This window comes from Hypanus sabinus, chromosome 11, assembly GCF_030144855.1.
Source record: "Hypanus sabinus isolate sHypSab1 chromosome 11, sHypSab1.hap1, whole genome shotgun sequence".
NCBI lineage: Eukaryota > Metazoa > Chordata > Chondrichthyes > Myliobatiformes > Dasyatidae > Hypanus > Hypanus sabinus.
In genome coordinates, this window is record NC_082716.1 from 111,684,513 (window position 1) to 111,707,321 (window position 22,809).

The 22,809-nt window shown below is 57.3% G+C and overlaps 1 protein-coding gene across 2 annotated transcripts in view; it reads left to right on the forward strand.

Annotated features, from left to right (window-relative positions):
- The window catches only part of LOC132402289 (ras and Rab interactor 3-like), a 109,783-nt gene that overhangs the window by 39,822 nt on the left and 47,152 nt on the right, over positions 1–22,809 (forward strand). For both annotated transcript variants that reach the window (XM_059985143.1, XM_059985142.1), the window contains exons 5-6: positions 112–203; positions 3,211–3,576. In XM_059985143.1, coding sequence (XP_059841126.1) covers positions 112–203; positions 3,211–3,576 — 458 coding nt within the window. The remainder of the gene's footprint in view (positions 1–111; positions 204–3,210; positions 3,577–22,809) is intronic.

Below are 22,809 nucleotides of genomic sequence, written 5' to 3' on the forward strand. Positions count from 1 at the left end.
TGTGATTGCAAAAACAGGAAACTGCAAAGTGAAATAAGGAACTCCTGTAATGTCATTGCATTGAGTGCCCGTGGCCCCTTTCTAACACGAATACCTGATCTACTTGCACAGGGATGTTCTACCCTCTCGCTTGCAACTACCACTTGCCATCTTGTGCGCAACCTACAAGGAGGAACTGGAGGAGATCTCAGCGCTTGGCATGAGTGAGTTCACCTGACCACACTTGCTTTGCTTTTGTGTTTAGTTTATATGACTTCCTTTATTCTGGGGCTCATTTCCTCCCTGTGCTTCCTGCTCACTGCTCTCACTTCAGCTCTGCTACCTCCCACCCTGAGTTAAGCGTCAACACCCGCCCCCCCCCCCCCCCGGCCCGGTCTTCTCTCTCTGCCCACCTTGAACCTCTCAACACCCCCCCACTCCACCCGCCCGCTGATACTAACGACGCTTCACTGCTGTTCCACAGGTAGCTTCTTCCCTCCTCATGGGCAAATTCATGGCAGATGCAATTTAATGTGGATAAATGTGAGGTTATCCACTTTGGTTGCAAGAACAGGAAAGCAGATTATTATCTGAACGGTGGCCGATTAGGAAAAGGTGAGGTGCAACGAGACCTGGGTGTCATTGTACAACAGTCATTGAAGGTGGGCATGCAGGTACAGCAGGCGGTGAAAAAGACAAATGGTATGTTGGCATTCATACCAAAAGGATTTGAGTACAGGAGCAGGGAGGTTCTACTGCAGTTGTACAAGGCCTTGGTGAGGCCGCACCTAGAATATTGTGTGCAGTTTTGGTCCGCTAATCTGAGGAAAGACATTCTTGCCATAGAGGGAGTACAGAGAAGGTTCACCAGATTGATTCCTGGGATGGCAGGACTTTCATATGAAGAAATACTGAATCGATTAGGCTAATACTCACTAGAATTTAGAAGATTGAGGGGGGATCTTATTGAAACATATAAAATATTAAAGGGATTGGACAGGCTAGATGCAGGAAGATTGTTTCCAATGTTGGGGAAGTCCAGAACGAGGGGTCACAGTTTAAGGATAAAGGGGAAACCTTTTAGGACTGAGATGAGGAAAGACTTCTTCACACAGAGAGTGGTGAATCTGTGGAATTCTCTGCCACAGGAAACAGTTGAGGCCAGTTCATTGGCTATATTTAAGAGGAAGTTAGATATGGCCCTTGTGGCTAAAGGAATCAGGGGGTATGGAGAGAAATCAGGTACAGGGTTTTGAGTTGGATGATCAGCCATGATCATACTGAATGGCGGTGCAGGCTCGAAGGGCCGAATGGCCTACTCCTGCACCTATTTTCTACGTTTCCATGTTTTTCTATGTACCTCAAGACAAGCTATAAACGAACACAGGGTGTGGCAAACCTGTCCTTTGGAACCTCAGGTCCCACACCACCAGGTTCAGGAACAGTTATTACCCCACAACCATCAGGCTCCTGAACCGGTGTGGATAACTTCACTCACCACAATGAGCCTCAGGTCCCACACCACCAGGTTCAGGAACAGTTATTACCCCACAACCATCAGGCTCCTGAACCAGTGTGGATAACTTCACTCACCACAATGAGCCTCAGGTCCCACACCACCAGGTTCAGGAACAGTTATTACCCCACAACCATCGGGCTCCTGAACCAGTGTGGATAACTTCACTCACCACAATGAGCCTCAGGTCCCACACCACCAGGTTCATGAACAGTTATTACCCCAGAACCATCAGGCTCCTGAACCGGTGTGGATAACTTCACTCACCACAATGAGCCTCTGGTCCCACACAACCAGGTTCAGGAACAGTTATTACCCCACAACCATCAGGCTCCTGAACCAGTGTGGATAACTTCAATCACCACAATGAGCCTCAGGTCCCACACCACCAGGTTCATGAACAGTTATTACCCCAGAACCATCAGGCTCCTGAACCGGTGTGGATAACTTCACTCACCACAATGAGCCTCTGGTCCCACACAACCAGGTTCAGGAACAGTTATTACCCCACAACCATCGGGCTCCTGAACCAGTGTGGATAACTTCACTCACCACAATGAGCCTCAGGTCCCACACCACCAGGTTCAGGAACAGTTATTACCCCACAACCATCAGGCTCCTGAACCAGAGTGGATAACTTCACTCACCACAATGAGCCTCAGGTCACACACCACCAGGTTAAGGAACAGTTATTACCCCACAACCATCAGGCTCCTGAACCGGTGTGGATAACTTCACTCACCACAATGAGCCTCAGGTCCCACACCACCAGGTTCAGGAACAGTTATTACCCCTCAAACATCAGGTTCCCGAACCAGAGTGGATAACTTCACTCACCACAATGAGCCTCAGGTCCCACACCACCAGGTTCAGGAACAGTTATTACCCCACAACCATCAGGCTCCTGAACCGGTGTGGATAACTTCACTCACCACAATGAGCCTCAGGTCCCACACCACCAGGTTCAGGAACAGTTATTACCCCACAACCATCAGGCTCCTGAACCAGTGTGGAGAACTTCACTCACCACAACCTAATTCCAGAACCTATTGACTCTTTTTCAAAGATACTTCACAAAGCTGCAGGACAAAGTCAGAAGGTCAATGTAAATTTATTATCAAGGTACATATGTGACACCATATCCAACCCTGAGATTCATTGTCCCCTGGGTATTTGAGGGAACGTAAAGAAATACAATAGAATTATTGAAAAACTCTACATGAAAAAGACTGACAAGCAACCAATGTACAAAGAAGTCAAATTATCCAAATGAAGATGATAAATAACAGTTGTGGAATTGATAGTTGTGGAATTGGTTCAGAGTTGAGGTGAGTGAAGTTATCCTGGCTGGTTCAGGAGTCTGATGGTCCTAAGTGTTCCTGAACCTGAGGTTCCTATACCTCCTTCTCAATGGCCTGGATGGTGGAGGTGGGGTCCTAGATGATGGACTTTCTTCTGGCAGTGCTCCTTGTAGATGTGCTCAGTAGTGGAAGGGCTTTGCTTGTGAGTCACTGGGTTGTACCTGCACTCTCTGTTCCTGGGTATAGGGGTTTCTGTACCAGGCCATGATGCAACCAGCCCAGACAGACTCCACTGTGCATCAGTGTGCTGTGAGAAATCTCCAGGAACAGCCTGACCACAGTTTTATACAGCTTGGATCAATGCCCCAGCTAATATCTTCACCTACTGTTGATCTCTCCCCTGTTTCCATGCAGTGTTCTGGGACTTGCCATTGAACCAAAAGCAAGATGGATGCTCCCAGGAAACCACTGGTGACACCATGGAGGTAAACACAACCACATCCACGGCAGAGCTTCTGAAGCATCAGCACCTCCCGATGTGTTCCATCCAGGTCACCGCAGAGAACGGGGCCCTCTTCTTCATCAACCCCCTCTTCCTCAAGGAGCACGGCGACAACTGGCTGGAGCAGGCCCGGCCCTCCGGCACCTTCCAACACTCTCGCTTGGCCTCCAGGTGCTGGAAACGCTCGGCCCCTCAGAAACACCAGGAGACCCTCAGCCGCAATGACAGCGAGAAGTCGGATTCAGGGAAGAGTGTGGAGGAGGAGGAGATATTTAAAGGTGACCCGCTCTTTCCATTCTTCTTTAGAGGTGCTGCGCAGTTACAAACTTTGCACTCTCCTCTGTCCCTTTCTCCCATGGTGCACTCTCCCCTCCTACCAGATTACTGCTTCTTCAACACGTTACCTCTTTTGCCTATCACCCCCAGCTTCTTACTTCTTACCACCTGCCCCCACCCACCCACTCATCTGTTGCCATCAGGGAGAGGGTACAGGAGCACCCTAGTTGGGTGGCCTTTCATTGATTCTGTTATTGCTACTGTTCTGTAGATTTGTTGAGTATTCCCACAGGAAAATGAATCTCAGGGTTGTATGTGGTGACATATAGGCACTTTGGTAATAAAATTTACTTTGAGCTTTGAACTTTGAATAAGGTGCAAGGTCACAATGTGGTAGGTTGTGAGATGAAGAGTCCATCTTATTGTACTTGAGTAACACACACAAAATGCTGGAGGAACTCAGCAGGTCAGACAGTGTCTATGGTCAGAGTAACACACACAAAATGCTGGAGGAACTCAGCAGGTCAGACAGTGTCTATGGACAGAGCAACACACACAAAATGCTGGAGGAACTCAGCAGGTCAGGCAGTGTCTATGGTCAGAGTAAGACACACAAAACACTGGAGGAACTCGGCAGGTCAGACAGTGTCTATGGTCAGAGTAACACACACAAAATGCTGGAGGAACTCAGCAGGTCAGACAGTGTCTGTGGACAGAGTAACACACACAAAATGCTGGAGGAACTCAGCAGGTCAGACAGTGTCTATTGACAGAGTAACACACACAAAATGCTGGAGGAACTCGGCAGGTCAGACAGTGTCTATGGACAGAGTAACACACACAAAATGCTGGAGGAACTCAGCAGGTCAGACATTGTCTATGGTCAGAGTAACACACACAAAATGCTGGAGGAACTCGGCAGGTCAGACAGTGTCTATGGACAGAGTAACACACACAAAATGCTGGAGGAACTCAGCAGGTCAGGCAGTTTCTATGGTCAGAGTAACACACACAAAATGCTGGAGGAACTCAGCAGGTCAGACAGTGTCTATGGACAGAGTAACACACACAAAATACTGCAGGAACTCAGCAGGTCAGACAGTGTCTATGGACAGAGTAACACACACAAAATGCTGGAGGAACTCAGCAGGTCAGACAGTATCTATGGTCAGAGTAACACAGACAAAATGCTGGAGGAACTCAGCAGGTCAGGCAGCATCTATCATTTCAGCCTGAGACCCTTCATCAAAACTGCTCCATCAAGAGTGTTGGCCCAAATGTTGACTGTTAATTGCATTCAATAAATGTTGCCTGACCTGTTGTCCAGCATTTTCAAGGTATCAATGTTTTCAGAATAGACTGTATACAGTACACACCCTGAAATTCATCCACCTCACAGACATGCAGGAAACAGAAAAAGCCCACAGACCGATAGAAACATCAGAGGCCTGAAGCCCACCACACTTCACACAAGCAGCAGAGAATGCATCGACCCCCCTCCCCAACTCACCCCAGAGAAAACATCAACCCCCCCTCCCCCCAACTCACTCCAGCAAAACCATGCACCCCCTCCCCAACTCACACCAGCAAAAACATCGATCCCCCCTCCTCAACTCACACCAGCAAAAGCATCGACCCCCCCTCCCCAACTCACAAAAGCAAAAGCATCGATCCCCCTCCCCAACTCACACCAGCAAAACCATGGACCCCCTCCCCAACTCACCCCAGTAAAAGCATCGATCCCCCTCCCCAACTCACCCCAGCAAAAGCATCGATCCCCCTCCCCAACTCACCCCAGCAAAAGCGTCGATCCCCCTCCCCAACTCACACCAGAAAAAACATCGATCCCCCTCCCCAACTCACCCCAGCAAAAGCATCGACCCACCCTCCCCAACTCACCCCAGCAAAAGCATCAACCCCCCCTCCCCAACTCACCACAGCAAAAACATCGACCCTCCTCCCCCAACTCACCCCAGCAAAAGCATCAACCCCCCCTCCCCAACTCACCACAGCAAAAACATCGACCCCCCTCCCCCCAACTCACACCAACAAAACCATCGACCCCCCCAACTCACCCCAGCAAAATCATCGATCCCCCCCAACTCACCCCAGCAAAAGCGTCGATCCCCCTCCCCAACTCACCACAGCAAAAGCATCGATCCCCCTCCCCAACTCACCCCAGTAAAAGCATCGATCCCCCTCCCCAACTCACACCAGCAAAAGCATCGACCCCCCCTCCCCAACTCACACCAGCAAAAGCATTGACCCCCCTCCCCAACTCACACCAACAAAAGCATCGACCCCCCTCCCCAACTCACCCCAGCAAAAGCATCGACCCCCCTCCCCAACTCACACCAGCAAAAGCATCGACCCCCCTCCCCAATTCACCCCAGCAAAAGCATCGACCCCCCGTCCCCAACTCACCACAGCAAAAGCATCGATCCCCCTCCCCAACTCACACCAGCAAAAGCATCGACCCCCCCTCCCCAACTCACACCAGCAAAAGCATTGACCCCCCTCCCCAACTCACCCCAGTGAAAGCATCGACCCCCCTCCCCAACTCACACCAGCAAAAGCATCGACCCCCCCTCCCCAACTCACACCAGCAAAAGCATTGACCCCCCTCCCCAACTCACCCCAGTGAAAGCATCGACCCCCCTCCCCAACTCACACCAGCAAATGCATCGACCCCCCTCCCCAACTCACCCCAGCAAAAGCATCGACCCCCCTCCCCAACTCACACCAGCAAAAGCATCGACCCCCCCTCCCCAACTCACACCAGCAAAAGCATCGACCCCCCCTCCCCAACTCACCTCAGCAAAAGCATCGACCCCACCTCCCCAACTCACACCAGCAAAAGCATCGACCCCACTCCCCAACTCACAACAGCAAAAGCATCGACCCCCACTCCCCAACTCACACCAGCAAAAGCATCGACCCCCCTCCCCAACTCACACCAACAAAAGCATCGACCCCCCCCACCCCCCAACTCACCCCAGCAAAAGCATCGACCCCCCGTCCCCAACTCACCCCAGCAAAAGCATCGACCCCCCTCCCCAACTCACCCCAGCAAAAGCATCAGCCCCCCCTCCCCAACTCACACCAGCAAAAGCATTGACCCCCCCTCCCCAACTCACCCCAGCAAAAGCATCGATCCCCCCTCCCCAACTCACCCCAGCAAAAGCATCGATCCCCCTCCCCAACTCACCCCAGCAAAAGCATTGACCCCCCTCCCCAACTCATACCAGCAAAAGCATCGACCCCCCCCTCCTCAACTCACTCCAGCAAAAGCATCGATCCCCCCTCCCCAACTCACTCCAGCAAAAGCATCGATCCCCCCTCCCCAACTCACCCCAGCAAAAGCATCGATCCCCCTCCCAACTCACCCCAGCAAAAGCATCAACCCCCCTCCCCAACTCACCCCAGCAAAAGCATCGAGCCCCCCTCCCCAACTCACACCAGCAAAAGCATCGACCCCCCTCCCCAACTCACACCAGCAAAAGCATCGACCCCCACTCCCCAACTCACAGCAGCAAAAGCATCGACCCCCCCCACCCCCCAACTCACACCAACAAAAGCATCGACCCCCCCCACCCCCCAACTCACCCCAGCAAAAGCATCGACCCCCCTCCCCAACTCACACCAACAAAAGCATCGACCCCCCTCCCCAACTCACCCCAGCAAAAGCATCGACCCCCCCCTCCCCAACTCACACCAGCAAAAGCATCGACCCCTCTCCCCAACTCACACCAGCAAAAGCATCGACCCCCCCTCCCCAACTCACACCAGCAAAAGCATCGACCCCCCTCCCCCTCACACCAGCAAAAGCATCAACCCCCCCCTCCCCAACTCACACCAGCAAAAGCGTCGATCCCCTTCCCCAACTCACCACAGCAAAAGCATCGATCCCCCTCCCCAACTCACACCAGCAAAAGCATCGACCCCCCCTCCCCAACTCTCACCAACAAAAGCATCGACCCCCCTCCCCAACTCACCCCAGGAAAAGCATCGACCCCCCTCCCCAACTCACACCAGCAAAAGCATCGACCCCCCCTCCCCAACTCACACCAGCAAAAGCATCGACCCCCCCTACCCAACTCACACCAACAAAAGCATCGACCCCCCTCCCCAACTCACCCCAGCAAAAGCATCGACCCCCCTCCCCAACTCACACCAGCAAAAGCATCGACCCCCCCTCCCCAACTCACACCAGCAAAAGCATCGACCCCCCCTCCCCCAACTCACCCCAGCAAAAGCAACGACCCCCCTCCCCAGCTCACCCCAGCAAAAGCATCGACCCCCCCTCCCCAACTCACACCAGAAAAAGCATCGACCCCCACTCCCCAACTCACCCCAGCAAAAGCATCGACCCCACTCCCCAACTCACCCCAGCAAAAGCATCGACCCCCCTCCCCAACTCACCCCAGCAAAAGCATCGACCCCCCCTCCCCAACTCACACCAGAAAAAGCATCGACCCCCCCTCCCCAACTCACCCCAGCAAAAGCATCGACCCCACTCCCCAACTCACACCAGCAAAAGCATCGACCCCCCCTCCCCAACTCACACCAGAATAAGCATCGACCCCCCTCCCCAACTCACCCCAGCAAAAGCATCGATCCCCCTCCCCAACTCACCCCAGCAAAAGCATCGATCCCCCTCCCCAACTCACCCCAGCAAAAGCATCGATACCCCTCCCCAACTCACACCAGAAAAAGCATCGATCCCCCTCCCCAACTCACACCAGCAAAACCATGGACCCCCCTCCCCAACTCACCCCAGCAAAAGCATCGACCCCCCTCCCCAACTCACACCAGCAAAAGCATCGACCCCCCTCCCCAACTCACACCAACAAAAGCATCGACCCCCCTCCCCAACTCACCCCAGCAAAAGCATCGACCCCCCCCTCCCCAACTCACACCAGCAAAAGCATCGACCCCTCTCCCCAACTCACACCAGCAAAAGCATCGACCCCCCCTCCCCAACTCACACCAGCAAAAGCATCGACCCCCCTCCCCCTCACACCAGCAAAAGCATCAACCCCCCCTCCCCAACTCACACCAGCAAAAGCATCGACCCTCCTCCCCAACTCACACCAGCAAAAGCGTCGATCCCCTTCCCCAACTCACCACAGCAAAAGCATCGATCCCCCTCCCCAACTCACACCAGCAAAAGCATCGACCCCCCCTCCCCAACTCTCACCAACAAAAGCATCGACCCCCCTCCCCAACTCACCCCAGGAAAAGCATTGACCCCCCTCCCCAACTCACACCAGCAAAAGCATCGACCCCCCCTCCCCAACTCACACCAGCAAAAGCATCGACCCCCCCTACCCAACTCACACCAACAAAAGCATCGACCCCCCTCCCCAACTCACCCCAGCAAAAGCATCGACCCCCCTCCCCAACTCACACCAGCAAAAGCATCGACCACCCCTCCCCAACTCACACCAGCAAAAGCATCGACCCCCCCTCCCCCAACTCACCCCAGCAAAAGCAACGACCCCCCTCCCCAGCTCACCCCAGCAAAAGCATCGACCCCCCCTCCCCAACTCACACCAGAAAAAGCATCGACCCCCACTCCCCAACTCACCCCAGCAAAAGCATCGACCCCACTCCCCAACTCACCCCAGCAAAAGCATCGACCCCCCTCCCCAACTCACCCCAGCAAAAGCATCGACCCCCCCTCCCCAACTCACACCAGAAAAAGCATCGACCCCCCCTCCCCAACTCACCCCAGCAAAAGCATCGACCCCACTCCCCAACTCACACCAGCAAAAGCATCGACCCCCCCTCCCCAACTCACACCAGAATAAGCATCGACCCCCCTCCCCAACTCACCCCAGCAAAAGCATCGATCCCCCTCCCCAACTCACCCCAGCAAAAGCATCGATCCCCCTCCCCAACTCACCCCAGCAAAAGCATCGATACCCCTCCCCAACTCACACCAGAAAAAGCATCGATCCCCCTCCCCAACTCACACCAGCAAAACCATGGACCCCCCTCCCCAACTCACCCCAGCAAAAGCATCGACCCCCCTCCCCAACTCACACCAGCAAAAGCATCGACCCCCCTCCCCAACTCACCCCAGCAAAAGCATCGACCCCCCCTCCCCAACTCACACCAGAAAAAGCATCGACCCCCCTCCCCAACTCACCCCAGCAAAAGCATCGACCCCACTCCCCAACTCACACCAGCAAAAGCATCGACCCCCACTCCCCAACTCACACCAGCAAAAGCATCGACCCCCCTCCCCAACTCACACCAACAAAAGCATCGACCCCCCGTCCCCAACTCACCCCAGCAAAAGCATCGACCCCCCTCCCAACTCACCACAGCAAAAGCATCAACCCCCCTCCCCAACTCACCCCAGCAAAAGCATCGACCCCCCCCTCCCCAACTCACACCAGCAAAAGCATCGACCCCCCCTCCCCAACTCACCCCAGCAAAAGCATCGACCCCCCCTCCCCAACTCACCCCAGCAAAAGCATCAACCCCCCCTCCCCAACTCACACCAGCAAAAGCATCGACCCCCCCTCCCCAACTCACCCCAGCAAAAGCATCGACCCCCCTCCCCAACTCACACCAGCAAAAGCATCGACCCCCCCTCCCCAACTCACACCAGCAAAAGCATCGACCCTCCTCCCCAACTCACACCAGCAAAAGCATCGACCCCCCTCCCCAACTCACACCAGCAAAAGCATCGACCCCCTCCCCAACTCACACCAGCAAAAGCATCGACCCCCCCTCCCCAACTCACCCCAGCAAAAGCATCGACCCCCCCTCCCCAACTCACCCCAGCAAAAGCATCGATCCCCCCTCCCCAACTCACACCAGCAAAAGCATCGACCCCCCTCCCCAACTCACACCAGCGAAAGCATCAACCCCCCCTCCCCAACTCACACCAGCAAAAGCATCGACCCCCCTCCCAACTCACACCAGCAAAAGCATCGACCCCCCCCCTCCCCAACTCACACCAGCAAAAGCATCGACCCCCCCTCCCCAACTCACACCAGCAAAAGCATCAACCCCCCCTCCCCAACTCACCCCAGCAAAAGCATCAACCCCCCTCCCCAACTCACCCCAGCAAAAGCATCGATCTCCCTCCCCAACTCACCCCAGCAAAAGCATCGATCCCCCCTCCCCAACTCACACCAGCAAAAGCATCGATCCCCCTCCCCAACTCACACCAGCAAAAGCGTCGACCCCCCTTCCCAACTCACCCCAGCAAAAGCATCGATCCCCCTCCCCAACTCACACCAGCAAAAGCATCGACCCCCCCCGACTCACCCCAGCAAAAGCATCGATCCCCCTCCCCAACTCACCCCAGCAAAAGCATCGATCCCCCTCCCCAACTCACACCAACAAAAGCATCGACCCCCCTCCCCAACTCACACCAGCAAAAGCATCGACCCCCCTCCCCAACTCACACCAGCAAAAGCATCGACCCCCCCTCCCCAACTCACACCAGCAAAAGCATCGACCCCCCTCCCCAACTCACCCCAGCAAAAGCATCGATCCCCCTCCCCAACTCACACCAGCAAAAGCATCGACCCCCCCCGACTCACCCCAGCAAAAGCATCGATCCCCCTCCCCAACTCACCCCAGCAAAAGCATCGATCCCCCTCCCCAACTCACACCAACAAAAGCATCGACCCCCCTCCCCAACTCACACCAGCAAAAGCATCGACCCCCCTCCCCAACTCACACCAGCAAAAGCATCGACCCCCCCTCCCCAACTCACACCAGCAAAAGCATCGACCCCCCTCCCCAACTCACACCAGCAAAAGCATCAACACCCCCTCCACAACTCACCCCAGCAAAAGCATCGACCCCCCCTCCCCAACTCACCCTAGCAAAAACATCGACCACCCCCTCCCCAACTCACACCAACAAAACCATCGACCCCCCCAACTCACCACAGCAAAAACATCGATCCCCCTCCCCAACTCACACCAACAAAACCATCGACCCCCCCAACTCACCCCAGCAAAATCATCGATCCCCCCCTCCCCAACTCACCCCAGCAAAAGCATCGATCCCCTTCCCCAACTCACCCCAGCAAAAGCATTGACCCCCCCTCCCCAACTCACCCCAGCAAAAGCATCGATCCCCCTCCCCAACTCACCCCAGCAAAAGCATTGACCCCCCTCCCCAACTCACACGAACAAAACCATCGACCCCCCTCCCCAACTCACACCAGCAAAAGCATCGACCCCCCTCCCCCTCACACCAGCAAAAGCATCAACCCCCCCTCCCCAACTCACACCAGCAAAAGCGTCGATCCCCTTCCCCAACTCACCACAGCAAAAGCATCGATCCCCCTCCCCAACTCACACCAGCAAAAGCATCGACCCCCCCTCCCCAATTCTCACCAACAAAAGCATCGACCCCCCTCCCCAACTCACCCCAGCAAAAGCATCGACCCCCCTCCCCAACTCACACCAGCAAAAGCATCGACCCCCCCTCCCCAACTCACACCAGCAAAAGCATCGACCCCCCCTCCCCAACTCACACCAGCAAAAGCATCGACCCCCCCTCCCCAACTCACACCAGCAAAAGCATCGACCCCCCCTCCCCAACTCACACCAGCAAAAGCATCGACCCCCCCTCCCCAACTCACACCAGCAAAAGCATCGACCCTCCTCCCCAACTCACACCAGCAAAAGCATCAACCCCCCCTCCCCAACTCACACCAGCAAAAGCATCAACCCCCCCTCCCCAACTCACACCAGCAAAAGCATCGACCCCCCCTCCCCAACTCACCCCAGCAAAAGCATCGACCCCCCTCCCCAACTCACACCAGCAAAAGCATCGACCCCCCCTCCCCAACTCACACCAGCAAAAGCATCGACCCTCCTCCCCAACTCACACCAGCAAAAGCATCGACCCCCCCTCCCCAACTCACACCAGCAAAAGCATCGACCCCCCCTCCCCAACTCACACCAGCAAAAGCATTGACCCCCCTCCCCAACTCACACCAACAAAAGCATCGACCCCCCCTCCCCAACTCACACCAGCAAAAGCATTGACCCCCCTCCCCAACTCACCCCAGTGAAAGCATCGACCCCCCTCCCCAACTCACACCAGCAAAAGCATCGACCCCCCCTCCCCAACTCACACCAGCAAAAGCATTGACCCCCCTCCCCAACTCACCCCAGTGAAAGCATCGACCCCCCTCCCCAACTCACACCAGCAAATGCATCGACCCCCCTCCCCAACTCACCCCAGCAAAAGCATCGACCCCCCTCCCCAACTCACACCAGCAAAAGCATCGACCCCCCCTCCCCAACTCACACCAGCAAAAGCATCGACCCCCCCTCCCCAACTCACCTCAGCAAAAGCATCGACCCCACCTCCCCAACTCACACCAGCAAAAGCATCGACCCCACTCCCCAACTCACACCAGCAAAAGCATCGACCCCCACTCCCCAACTCACACCAGCAAAAGCATCGACCCCCCTCCCCAACTCACACGAACAAAAGCATCGACCCCCACCACCCCCCAACTCACCCCCCAGCAAAAGCATCGACCCCCCCCCAACTCACCCCAGCAAAAGCATCGACCCCCCGTCCCCAACTCACCCCAGCAAAAGCATCGACCCCCCTCCCCAACTCACCCCAGCAAAAGCATCGGCCCCCCCTCCCCAACTCACACCAGCAAAAGCATTGACCCCCCCTCCCCAACTCACCCCAGCAAAAGCATCGATCCCCCCTCCCCAACTCACCCCAACAAAAGCATCGATCCCCCTCCCCAACTCACCCCAGCAAAAGCATTGACCCCCCTCCCCAACTCATACCAGCAAAAGCATCGACCCCCCCCTCCTCAACTCACTCCAGCAAAAGCATCGATCCCCCCTCCCCAACTCACTCCAGCAAAAGCATCGATCCCCCCTCCCCAACTCACCCCAGCAAAAGCATCGATCCCCCTCCCAACTCACCCCAGCAAAAGCATCAACCCCCCTCCCCAACTCACCCCAGCAAAAGCATCGAGCCCCCCTCCCCAACTCACACCAGCAAAAGCATCGACCCCCCTCCCCAACTCACACCAGCAAAAGCATCGACCCCCACTCCCGAACTCACAGCAGCAAAAGCATCGACCCCCCTCCCCAACTCACACCAACAAAAGCATCGACCCCCCCCACCCCCCAACTCACCCCAGCAAAAGCATCGACCCCCCTCCCCAACTCACACCAACAAAAGCATCGACCCCCCTCCCCAACTCACCCCAGCAAAAGCATCGACCCCCCCTCCCCAACTCACACCAGCAAAAGCATCGACCCCTCTCCCCAACTCACACCAGCAAAAGCATCGACCCCCCCTCCCCAACTCACACCAGCAAAAGCATCGACCCCCCTCCCCCTCACACCAGCAAAAGCATCAACCCCCCCCTCCCCAACTCACACCAGCAAAAGCGTCGATCCCCTTCCCCAACTCACCACAGCAAAAGCATCGATCCCCCTCCCCAACTCACACCAGCAAAAGCATCGACCCCCCCTCCCCAACTCTCACCAACAAAAGCATCGACCCCCCTCCCCAACTCAACCCAGCAAAAGCATCGACCCCCCTCCCCAACTCACACCAGCAAAAGCATCGACCCCCCCCCCCAACTCACACCAGCAAAAGCATCGACCCCCCCTACCCAACTCACACCAACAAAAGCATCGACCCCCCTCCCCAACTCACCCCAGCAAAAGCATCGACCCCCCTCCCCAACTCACACCAGCAAAAGCATCGACCCCCCCTCCCCAACTCACACCAGCAAAAGCATCGACCCCCCCTCCCCCAACTCACCCCAGCAAAAGCATCGACCCCCCTCCCCAACTCACCCCAGCAAAAGCATCGACCCCCCCTCCCCAACTCACACCAGAAAAAGCATCGACCCACACTCCCCAACTCACCCCAGCAAAAGCATCGACCCCACTCCCCAACTCACCCCAGCAAAAGCATCGACCCCCCTCCCCAACTCACCCCAGCAAAAGCATCGACCCCCCCTCCCCAACTCACACCAGAAAAAGCATCGACCCCCCCTCCCCAACTCACCCCAGCAAAAGCATCGACCCCACTCCCCAACTCACACCAGCAAAAGCATCGACCCCCCCTCCCCAACTCACACCAGAATAAGCATCGACCCCCCTCCCCAACTCACCCCAGCAAAAGCATCGATCCCCCTCCCCAACTCACCCCAGCAAAAGCATCGATCCCCCTCCCCAACTCACCCCAGCAAAAGCATCGATACCCCTCCCCAACACACCAGAAAAAGCATCGATCCCCCTCCCCAACTCACACCAGCAAAACCATGGACCCCCCTCCCCAACTCACCCCAGCAAAAGCATCGACCCCCCTCCCCAACTCACACCAGCAAAAGCATCGACCCCCCTCCCCAACTCACCCCAGCAAAAGCATCGACCCCCCCCTCCCCAACTCACACCAGAAAAAGCATCGACCCCCTCCCCAACTCACCCCAGCAAAAGCATCGACCCCACTCCCCAACTCACACCAGCAAAAGCATCGACCCCCACTCCACAACTCACACCAGCAAAAGCATCGACCCCCCTCCCCAACTCACACCAACAAAAGCATCGACCCCCCGTCCCCAACTCACCCCAGCAAAAGCATCGACTCCCCTCCCAACTCACCACAGCAAAAGCATCAACCCCCCTCCCCAACTCACCCCAGCAAAAGCATCGACCCCCCCCTCCCCAACTCACACCAGCAAAAGCATCGACCCCACTCCCCAACTCACACCAGCAAAAGCATCGACCCCCCTCCCCAACTCACACCAACAAAAGCATCGACCCCCCCTCCCCAAGTCACCCCAGCAAAAGCATCGATCCCCCCTCCCCAACTCACACCAGCAAAAGCATCGACCCCCCCTCCCCAACTCACACCAACAAAAGCATCGACCCCCCTCCCCAACTCACACCAGCAAAAGCATCGACCCCCTCTCCCCAACTCACACCAGCAAAAGCATCGACCCCCCCTCCCCAACTCACACCAGCAAAAGCATCGACCCCCCCCTCCCCAACTCACACCAGCAAAAGCATCAACCCCCCCTCCCCAACTCACACCAGCAAAAGCATCGACCCCCCCTCCCCAACTCACACCAGCAAAAGCATCAACCCCCCCTCCCCAACTCACACCAGCAAAAGCATCGACCCCCCCTCCCCAACTCACACCAGCAAAAGCATCAACCCCCCCTCCCCAACTCACACCAGCAAAAGCATCGACCCCCCCTCCCCAACTCACCCCAGCAAAAGCATCGACCCCCCTCCCCAACTCACACCAGCAAAAGCATCGACCCCCCCTCCCCAACTCACACCAGCAAAAGCATCGACCCTCCTCCCCAACTCACACCAGCAAAAGCATCGACCCCCCCTCCCCAACTCACACCAGCAAAAGCATCGACCCCCCCTCCCCAACTCACCCCAGCAAAAGCATCGACCCCCCTCCCCAACTCACCCCAGCAAAAGCATCGATCCCCCCTCCCCAACTCACACCAGCAAAAGCATCGACCCCCCTCCCCAACTCACACCAGCGAAAGCATCAACCCCCCCTCCCCAACTCACACCAGCAAAAGCATCGACCCCCCCTCCCAACTCACACCAGCAAAAGCATCGACCCCCCCCCCTCCCCAACTCACACCAGCAAAAGCATCGACCCCCCCTCCCCAACTCACACCAGCAAAAGCATCAACCCCCCCTCCCCAACTCACCCCAGCAAAAGCATCAACCCCCCTCCCCAACTCACCCCAGCAAAAGCATCGATCTCCCTCCCCAACTCACCCCAGCAAAAGCATCGATCCCCCCTCCCCAACTCACACCAGCAAAAGCATCGACCCCCCTTCCCAACTCACCCCAGCAAAAGCATCGATCCCCCTCCCCAACTCACACCAGCAAAAGCATCGACCCCCCCCGACTCACCCCAGCAAAAGCATCGATCCCCCTCCCCAACTCACCCCAGCAAAAGCATCGATCCCCCTCCCCAACTCACACCAACAAAAGCATCGACCCCCCTCCCCAACTCACACCAGCAAAAGCATCGACCCCCCTCCCCAACTCACACCAGCAAAAGCATCGACCCCCCCTCCCCAACTCACACCAGCAAAAGCATCGACCCCCCTCCCCAACTCACAACAGCAAAAGCATCAACACCCCCTCCACAACTCACCCCAGCAAAAGCATCGACCCCCCCTCCCCAACTCACCCTAGCAAAAACATCGACCCCCCCCTCCCCAACTCACACCAACAAAACCATCGACCCCCCCAACTCACCACAGCAAAAACATCGATCCCCCTCCCCAACTCACACCAACAAAACCATCGACCCCCCCAACTCACCCCAGCAAAATCATCGATCCCCCCCTCCCCAACTCACCCCAGCAAAAGCATCGATCCCCTTCCCCAACTCACCCCAGCAAAAGCATTGACCCCCCCTCCCCAACTCACCCCAGCAAAAGCATCGATCCCCCTCCCCAACTCACCCCAGCAAAAGCATTGACCCCCCTCCCCAACTCACACGAACAAAACCATCGACCCCCCTCCCCAACTCACACCAGCAAAAGCATCGACCCCCCTCCCCCTCACACCAGCAAAAGCATCAACCCCCCCTCCCCAACTCACACCAGCAAAAGCGTCGATCCCCTTCCCCAACTCACCACAGCAAAAGCATCGATCCCCCTCCCCAACTCACACCAGCAAAAGCATCGACCCCCCCCTCCCCAATTCTCACCAACAAAAGCATCGACCCCCCTCCCCAACTCACCCCAGCAAAAGCATCGACCCCCCTCCCCAACTCACACCAGCAAAAGTATCGACCCCCCCTCCCCAACTCACACCAGCAAAAGCATCGACCCCCCCTACCCAACTCACACCAACAAAAGCATCGACCCCCCTCCCCAACTCACCCCAGCAAAAGCATCGACCCCCCTCCCCAACTCACACCAGCAAAAGCATCGACCCCCCCTCCCCAACTCACACCAGCAAAAGCATCGACCCCCCCTCCCCCAACTCACCCCAGCAAAAGCATCGACCCCCCTCCCCAACTCACCCCAGCAAAAGCATCGACCCCCCCTCCCCAACTCACACCAGAAAAAGCATCGACCCCCACTCCCCAACTCACCCCAGCAAAAGCATCGACCCCACTCCCCAACTCACCCCAGCAAAAGCATCGACCCCCCTCCCCAACTCACCCCAGCAAAAGCATCGACCCCCCCTCCCCAACTCACACCAGAAAAAGCATCGACCCCCCCTCCCCAACTCACCCCAGCAAAAGCATCGACCCCACTCCCCAACTCACACCAGCAAAAGCATCGACCCCCCCTCCCCAACTCACACCAGAATAAGCATCGACCCCCCTCCCCAACTCACCCCAGCAAAAGCATCGATCCCCCTCCCCAACTCACCCCAGCAAAAGCATCGATCCCCCTCCCCAACTCACCCCAGCAAAAGCATCGATACCCCTCCCCAACTCACACCAGAAAAAGCATCGATCCCCCTCCCCAACTCACACCAGCAAAACCATGGACCCCCCTCCCCAACTCACCCCAGCAAAAGCATCGACCCCCCTCCCCAACTCACACCAGCAAAAGCATCGACCCCCCTCCCCAACTCACCCCAGCAAAAGCATCGACCCCCCCTCCCCAACTCACACCAGAAAAAGCATCGACCCCCCTCCCCAACTCACCCCAGCAAAAGCATCGACCCCACTCCCCAACTCACACCAGCAAAAGCATCGACCCCCCTCCCCAACTCACCCCAGCAAAAGCATCGACCCCCCCCTCCCCAACTCACACCAGCAAAAGCATCGACCCCACTCCCCAACTCACACCAGCAAAAGCATCGACCCCCCTCCCCAACTCACACCAACAAAAGCATCGACCCCCCCTCCCCAAGTCACCCCAGCAAAAGCATCGATCCCCCCTCCCCAACTCACACCAGCAAAAGCATCGACCCCCCTCCCCAACTCACACCAACAAAAGCATCGACCCCCTCCCCAACTCACACCAGCAAAAGCATCGACCCCCCCTCCCCAACTCACACCAGCAAAAGCATCGACCCCCCCTCCCCAACTCACACCAGCAAAAGCATCGACCCCCCCTCCCCAACTCACACCAGCAAAAGCATCAACCCCCCCTCCCCAACTCACACCAGCAAAAGCATCGACCCTCCTCCCCAACTCACACCAGCAAAAGCATCAACCCCCCCTCCCCAACTCACACCAGCAAAAGCATCAACCCCCCCTCCCCAACTCACACCAGCAAAAGCATCGACCCCCCCCCCCAACTCACCCCAGCAAAAGCGTCGATCCCCTTCCCCAACTCACACCAGCAAAAGCATCGACCCCCCCTCCCCAACTCACCCCAGCAAAAGCATCGACCCCCCCTCCCCAACTCACCCCAGCAAAAGCATCAACCCCCCCTCCCCAACTCACACCAGCAAAAGCATCGACCCCCCCTCCCCAACTCACCCCAGCAAAAGCATCGACCCCCCTCCCCAACTCACACCAGCAAAAGCATCGACCCCCCCTCCCCAACTCACACCAGCAAAAGCATCGACCCCCCCTCCCAAGTCACCCCAGCAAAAGCATCGATCCCCCCTCCCCAACTCACACCAGCAAAAGCATCGACCCCCCTCCCCAACTCACACCAACAAAAGCATCGACCCCCCTCCCCAACTCACACCAGCAAAAAGCATCGACCCCCCCCTCCCCAACTCACACCAGCAAAAGCATCGACCCCCCCTCCCCAACTCACACCAGCAAAAGCATCGACCCCCCCTCCCCAACTCACACCAGCAAAAGCATCAACCCCCCCTCCCCAACTCACACCAGCAAAAGCATCGACCCTCCTCCCCAACTCACACCAGCAAAAGCATCAACCCCCCCTCCCCAACTCACACCAGCAAAAGCATCAACCCCCCCTCCCCAACTCACACCAGCAAAAGCATCGACCCCCCCCCCCAACTCACCCCAGCAAAAGCGTCGATCCCCTTCCCCAACTCACACCAGCAAAAGCATCGACCCCCCCTCCCCAACTCACCCCAGCAAAAGCATCGACCCCCCCTCCCCAACTCACCCCAGCAAAAGCATCAACCCCCCCTCCCCAACTCACACCAGCAAAAGCATCGACCCCCCCTCCCCAACTCACCCCAGCAAAAGCATCGACCCCCTCCCCAACTCACACCAGCAAAAGCATCGACCCCCCCTCCCCAACTCACACCAGCAAAAGCATCGACCCTCCTCCCCAACTCACACCAGCAAAAGCATCGACCCCCCCTCCCCAACTCACACCAGCAAAAGCATCGACCCCCCCTCCCCAACTCACACCAGCAAAAGCATCGACCCCCCCCTCCCCAACTCACACCAGCAAAAGCATCGACCCCACTCCCCAACTCACACCAGCAAAAGCATCGACCCCCCCTCCCCAACTCACCCCAGCAAAAGCATCGATCCCCCTCCCCAACTCACCCCAGCAAAAGCATCGATCCCCCTCCCCAACTCACCCCAGCAAAAGCATCGATACCCCTCCCCAACTCACACCAGAAAAAGCATCGATCCCCCTCCCCAACTCACACCAGCAAAACCATGGACCCCCCTCCCCAACTCACCCCAGCAAAAGCATCGACCCCCCTCCCCAACTCACACCAGCAAAAGCATCGACCCCCCTCCCCAACTCACCCCAGCAAAAGCATCGACCCCCCTCCCCAACTCACACCAGAAAAAGCATCGACCCCCCCTCCCCAACTCACCCCAGCAAAAGCATCGACCCCACTCCCCAACTCACACCAGCAAAAGCATCGACCCCCCTCCCCAACTCACCCCAGCAAAAGCATCGACCCCCCCCTCCCCAACTCACACCAGCAAAAGCATCGACCCCACTCCCCAACTCACACCAGCAAAAGCATCGACCCCCCTCCCCAACTCACACCAACAAAAGCATCGACCCCCCCTCCCCAAGTCACCCCAGCAAAAGCATCGATCCCCCCTCCCCAACTCACACCAGCAAAAGCATCGACCCCCCTCCCCAACTCACACCAACAAAAGCATCGACCCCCCTCCCCAACTCACACCAGCAAAAGCATCGACCCCCCCTCCCCAACTCACACCAGCAAAAGCATCGACCCCCCCCTCCCAACTCACACCAGCAAAAGCATCGACCCCCCCTCCCCAACTCACACCAGCAAAAGCATCAACCCCCCCTCCCCAACTCACACCAGCAAAAGCATCGACCCTCCTCCCCAACTCACACCAGCAAAAGCATCAACCCCCCCTCCCCAACTCACACCAGCAAAAGCATCAACCCCCCTCCCCAACTCACACCAGCAAAAGCATCGACCCCCCCCTCCCCAACTCACACCAGCAAAAGCATCGACCCCCCCTCCCCAACTCACCCCAGCAAAAGCATCAACCCCCCCTCCCCAACTCACACCAGCAAAAGCATCGACCCCCCCTCCCCAACTCACCCCAGCAAAAGCATCGACCCCCCTCCCCAACTCACACCAGCAAAAGCATCAACCCCCCCTCCCCAACTCACACCAGCAAAAGCATCGACCCTCCTCCCCAACTCACACCAGCAAAAGCATCGACCCCCCCTCCCCAACTCACACCAGCAAAAGCATCGACCCCCTCCCCAACTCACACCAGCAAAAGCATCGACCCCCCCTCCCCAACTCACCCCAGCAAAAGCATCGACCCCCCCTCCCCAACTCACCCCAGCAAAAGCATCGATCCCCCCTCCCCAACTCACACCAGCAAAAGCATCGACCCCCCTCCCCAACTCACACCAGCGAAAGCATCAACCCCCCCTCCCCAACTCACACCAGCAAAAGCATCGACCCCCCTCCCAACTCACACCAGCAAAAGCATCGACCCCCCCCTCCCCAACTCACACCAGCAAAAGCATCGACCCCCCCTCCCCAACTCACACCAGCAAAAGCATCAACCCCCCCTCCCCAACTCACCCCAGCAAAAGCATCGACCCCCCTCCCCAACTCACCCAGCAAAAGCATCGATCTCCCTCCCCAACTCACCCCAGCAAAAGCATCGATCCCCCCTCCCCAACTCACACCAGCAAAAGCATCGATCCCCCTCCCCAACTCACACCAGCAAAAGCGTCGACCCCCCTCCCCAACTCACCCAGCAAAAGCATCGATCCCCCTCCCCAACTCACACCAGCAAAAGCATCGACCCCCCCCGACTCACCCCAGCAAAAGCATCGATCCCCCTCCCCAACTCACCCCAGCAAAAGCATCGATCCCCCTCCCCAACTCACACCAACAAAAGCATCGACCCCCCTCCCCAACTCACACCAGCAAAAGCATCGACCCCCCTCCCCAACTCACACCAGCAAAAGCATCGACCCCCCCTCCCCAACTCACACCAGCAAAAGCATCGACCCCCCTCCCCAACTCACCCCAGCAAAAGCATCGATCCCCCTCCCCAACTCACACCAGCAAAAGCATCGACCCCCCCCGACTCACCCCAGCAAAAGCATCGATCCCCCTCCCCAACTCACCCCAGCAAAAGCATCGATCCCCCTCCCCAACTCACACCAACAAAAGCATCGACCCCCCTCCCCAACTCACACCAGCAAAAGCATCGACCCCCCTCCCCAACTCACACCAGCAAAAGCATCGACCCCCCCTCCCCAACTCACACCAGCAAAAGCATCGACCCCCCTCCCCAACTCACACCAGCAAAAGCATCAACACCCCCTCCACAACTCACCCCAGCAAAAGCATCGACCCCCCCTCCCCAACTCACCCTAGCAAAAACATCGACCCCCCCCTCCCCAACTCACACCAACAAAACCATCGACCCCCCCAACTCACCACAGCAAAAACATCGATCCCCCTCCCCAACTCACACCAACAAAACCATCGACCCCCCCAACTCACCCCAGCAAAATCATCGATCCCCCCCTCCCCAACTCACCCCAGCAAAAGCATCGATCCCCTTCCCCAACTCACCCCAGCAAAAGCATTGACCCCCCCTCCCCAACTCACCCCAGCAAAAGCATCGATCCCCCTCCCCAACTCACCCCAGCAAAAGCATTGACCCCCCTCCCCAACTCACACGAACAAAACCATCGACCCCCCTCCCCAACTCACCCCAGCAAAAGCATCGACCCCCCCTCCCCAACTCACACCAGCAAAAGCATCGACCCCCCCTTCCCAACTCACACCAGCAAAAGCATCGACCCCCCCCTCCCCAATTCACCCTAGCAAAAACATCAACCC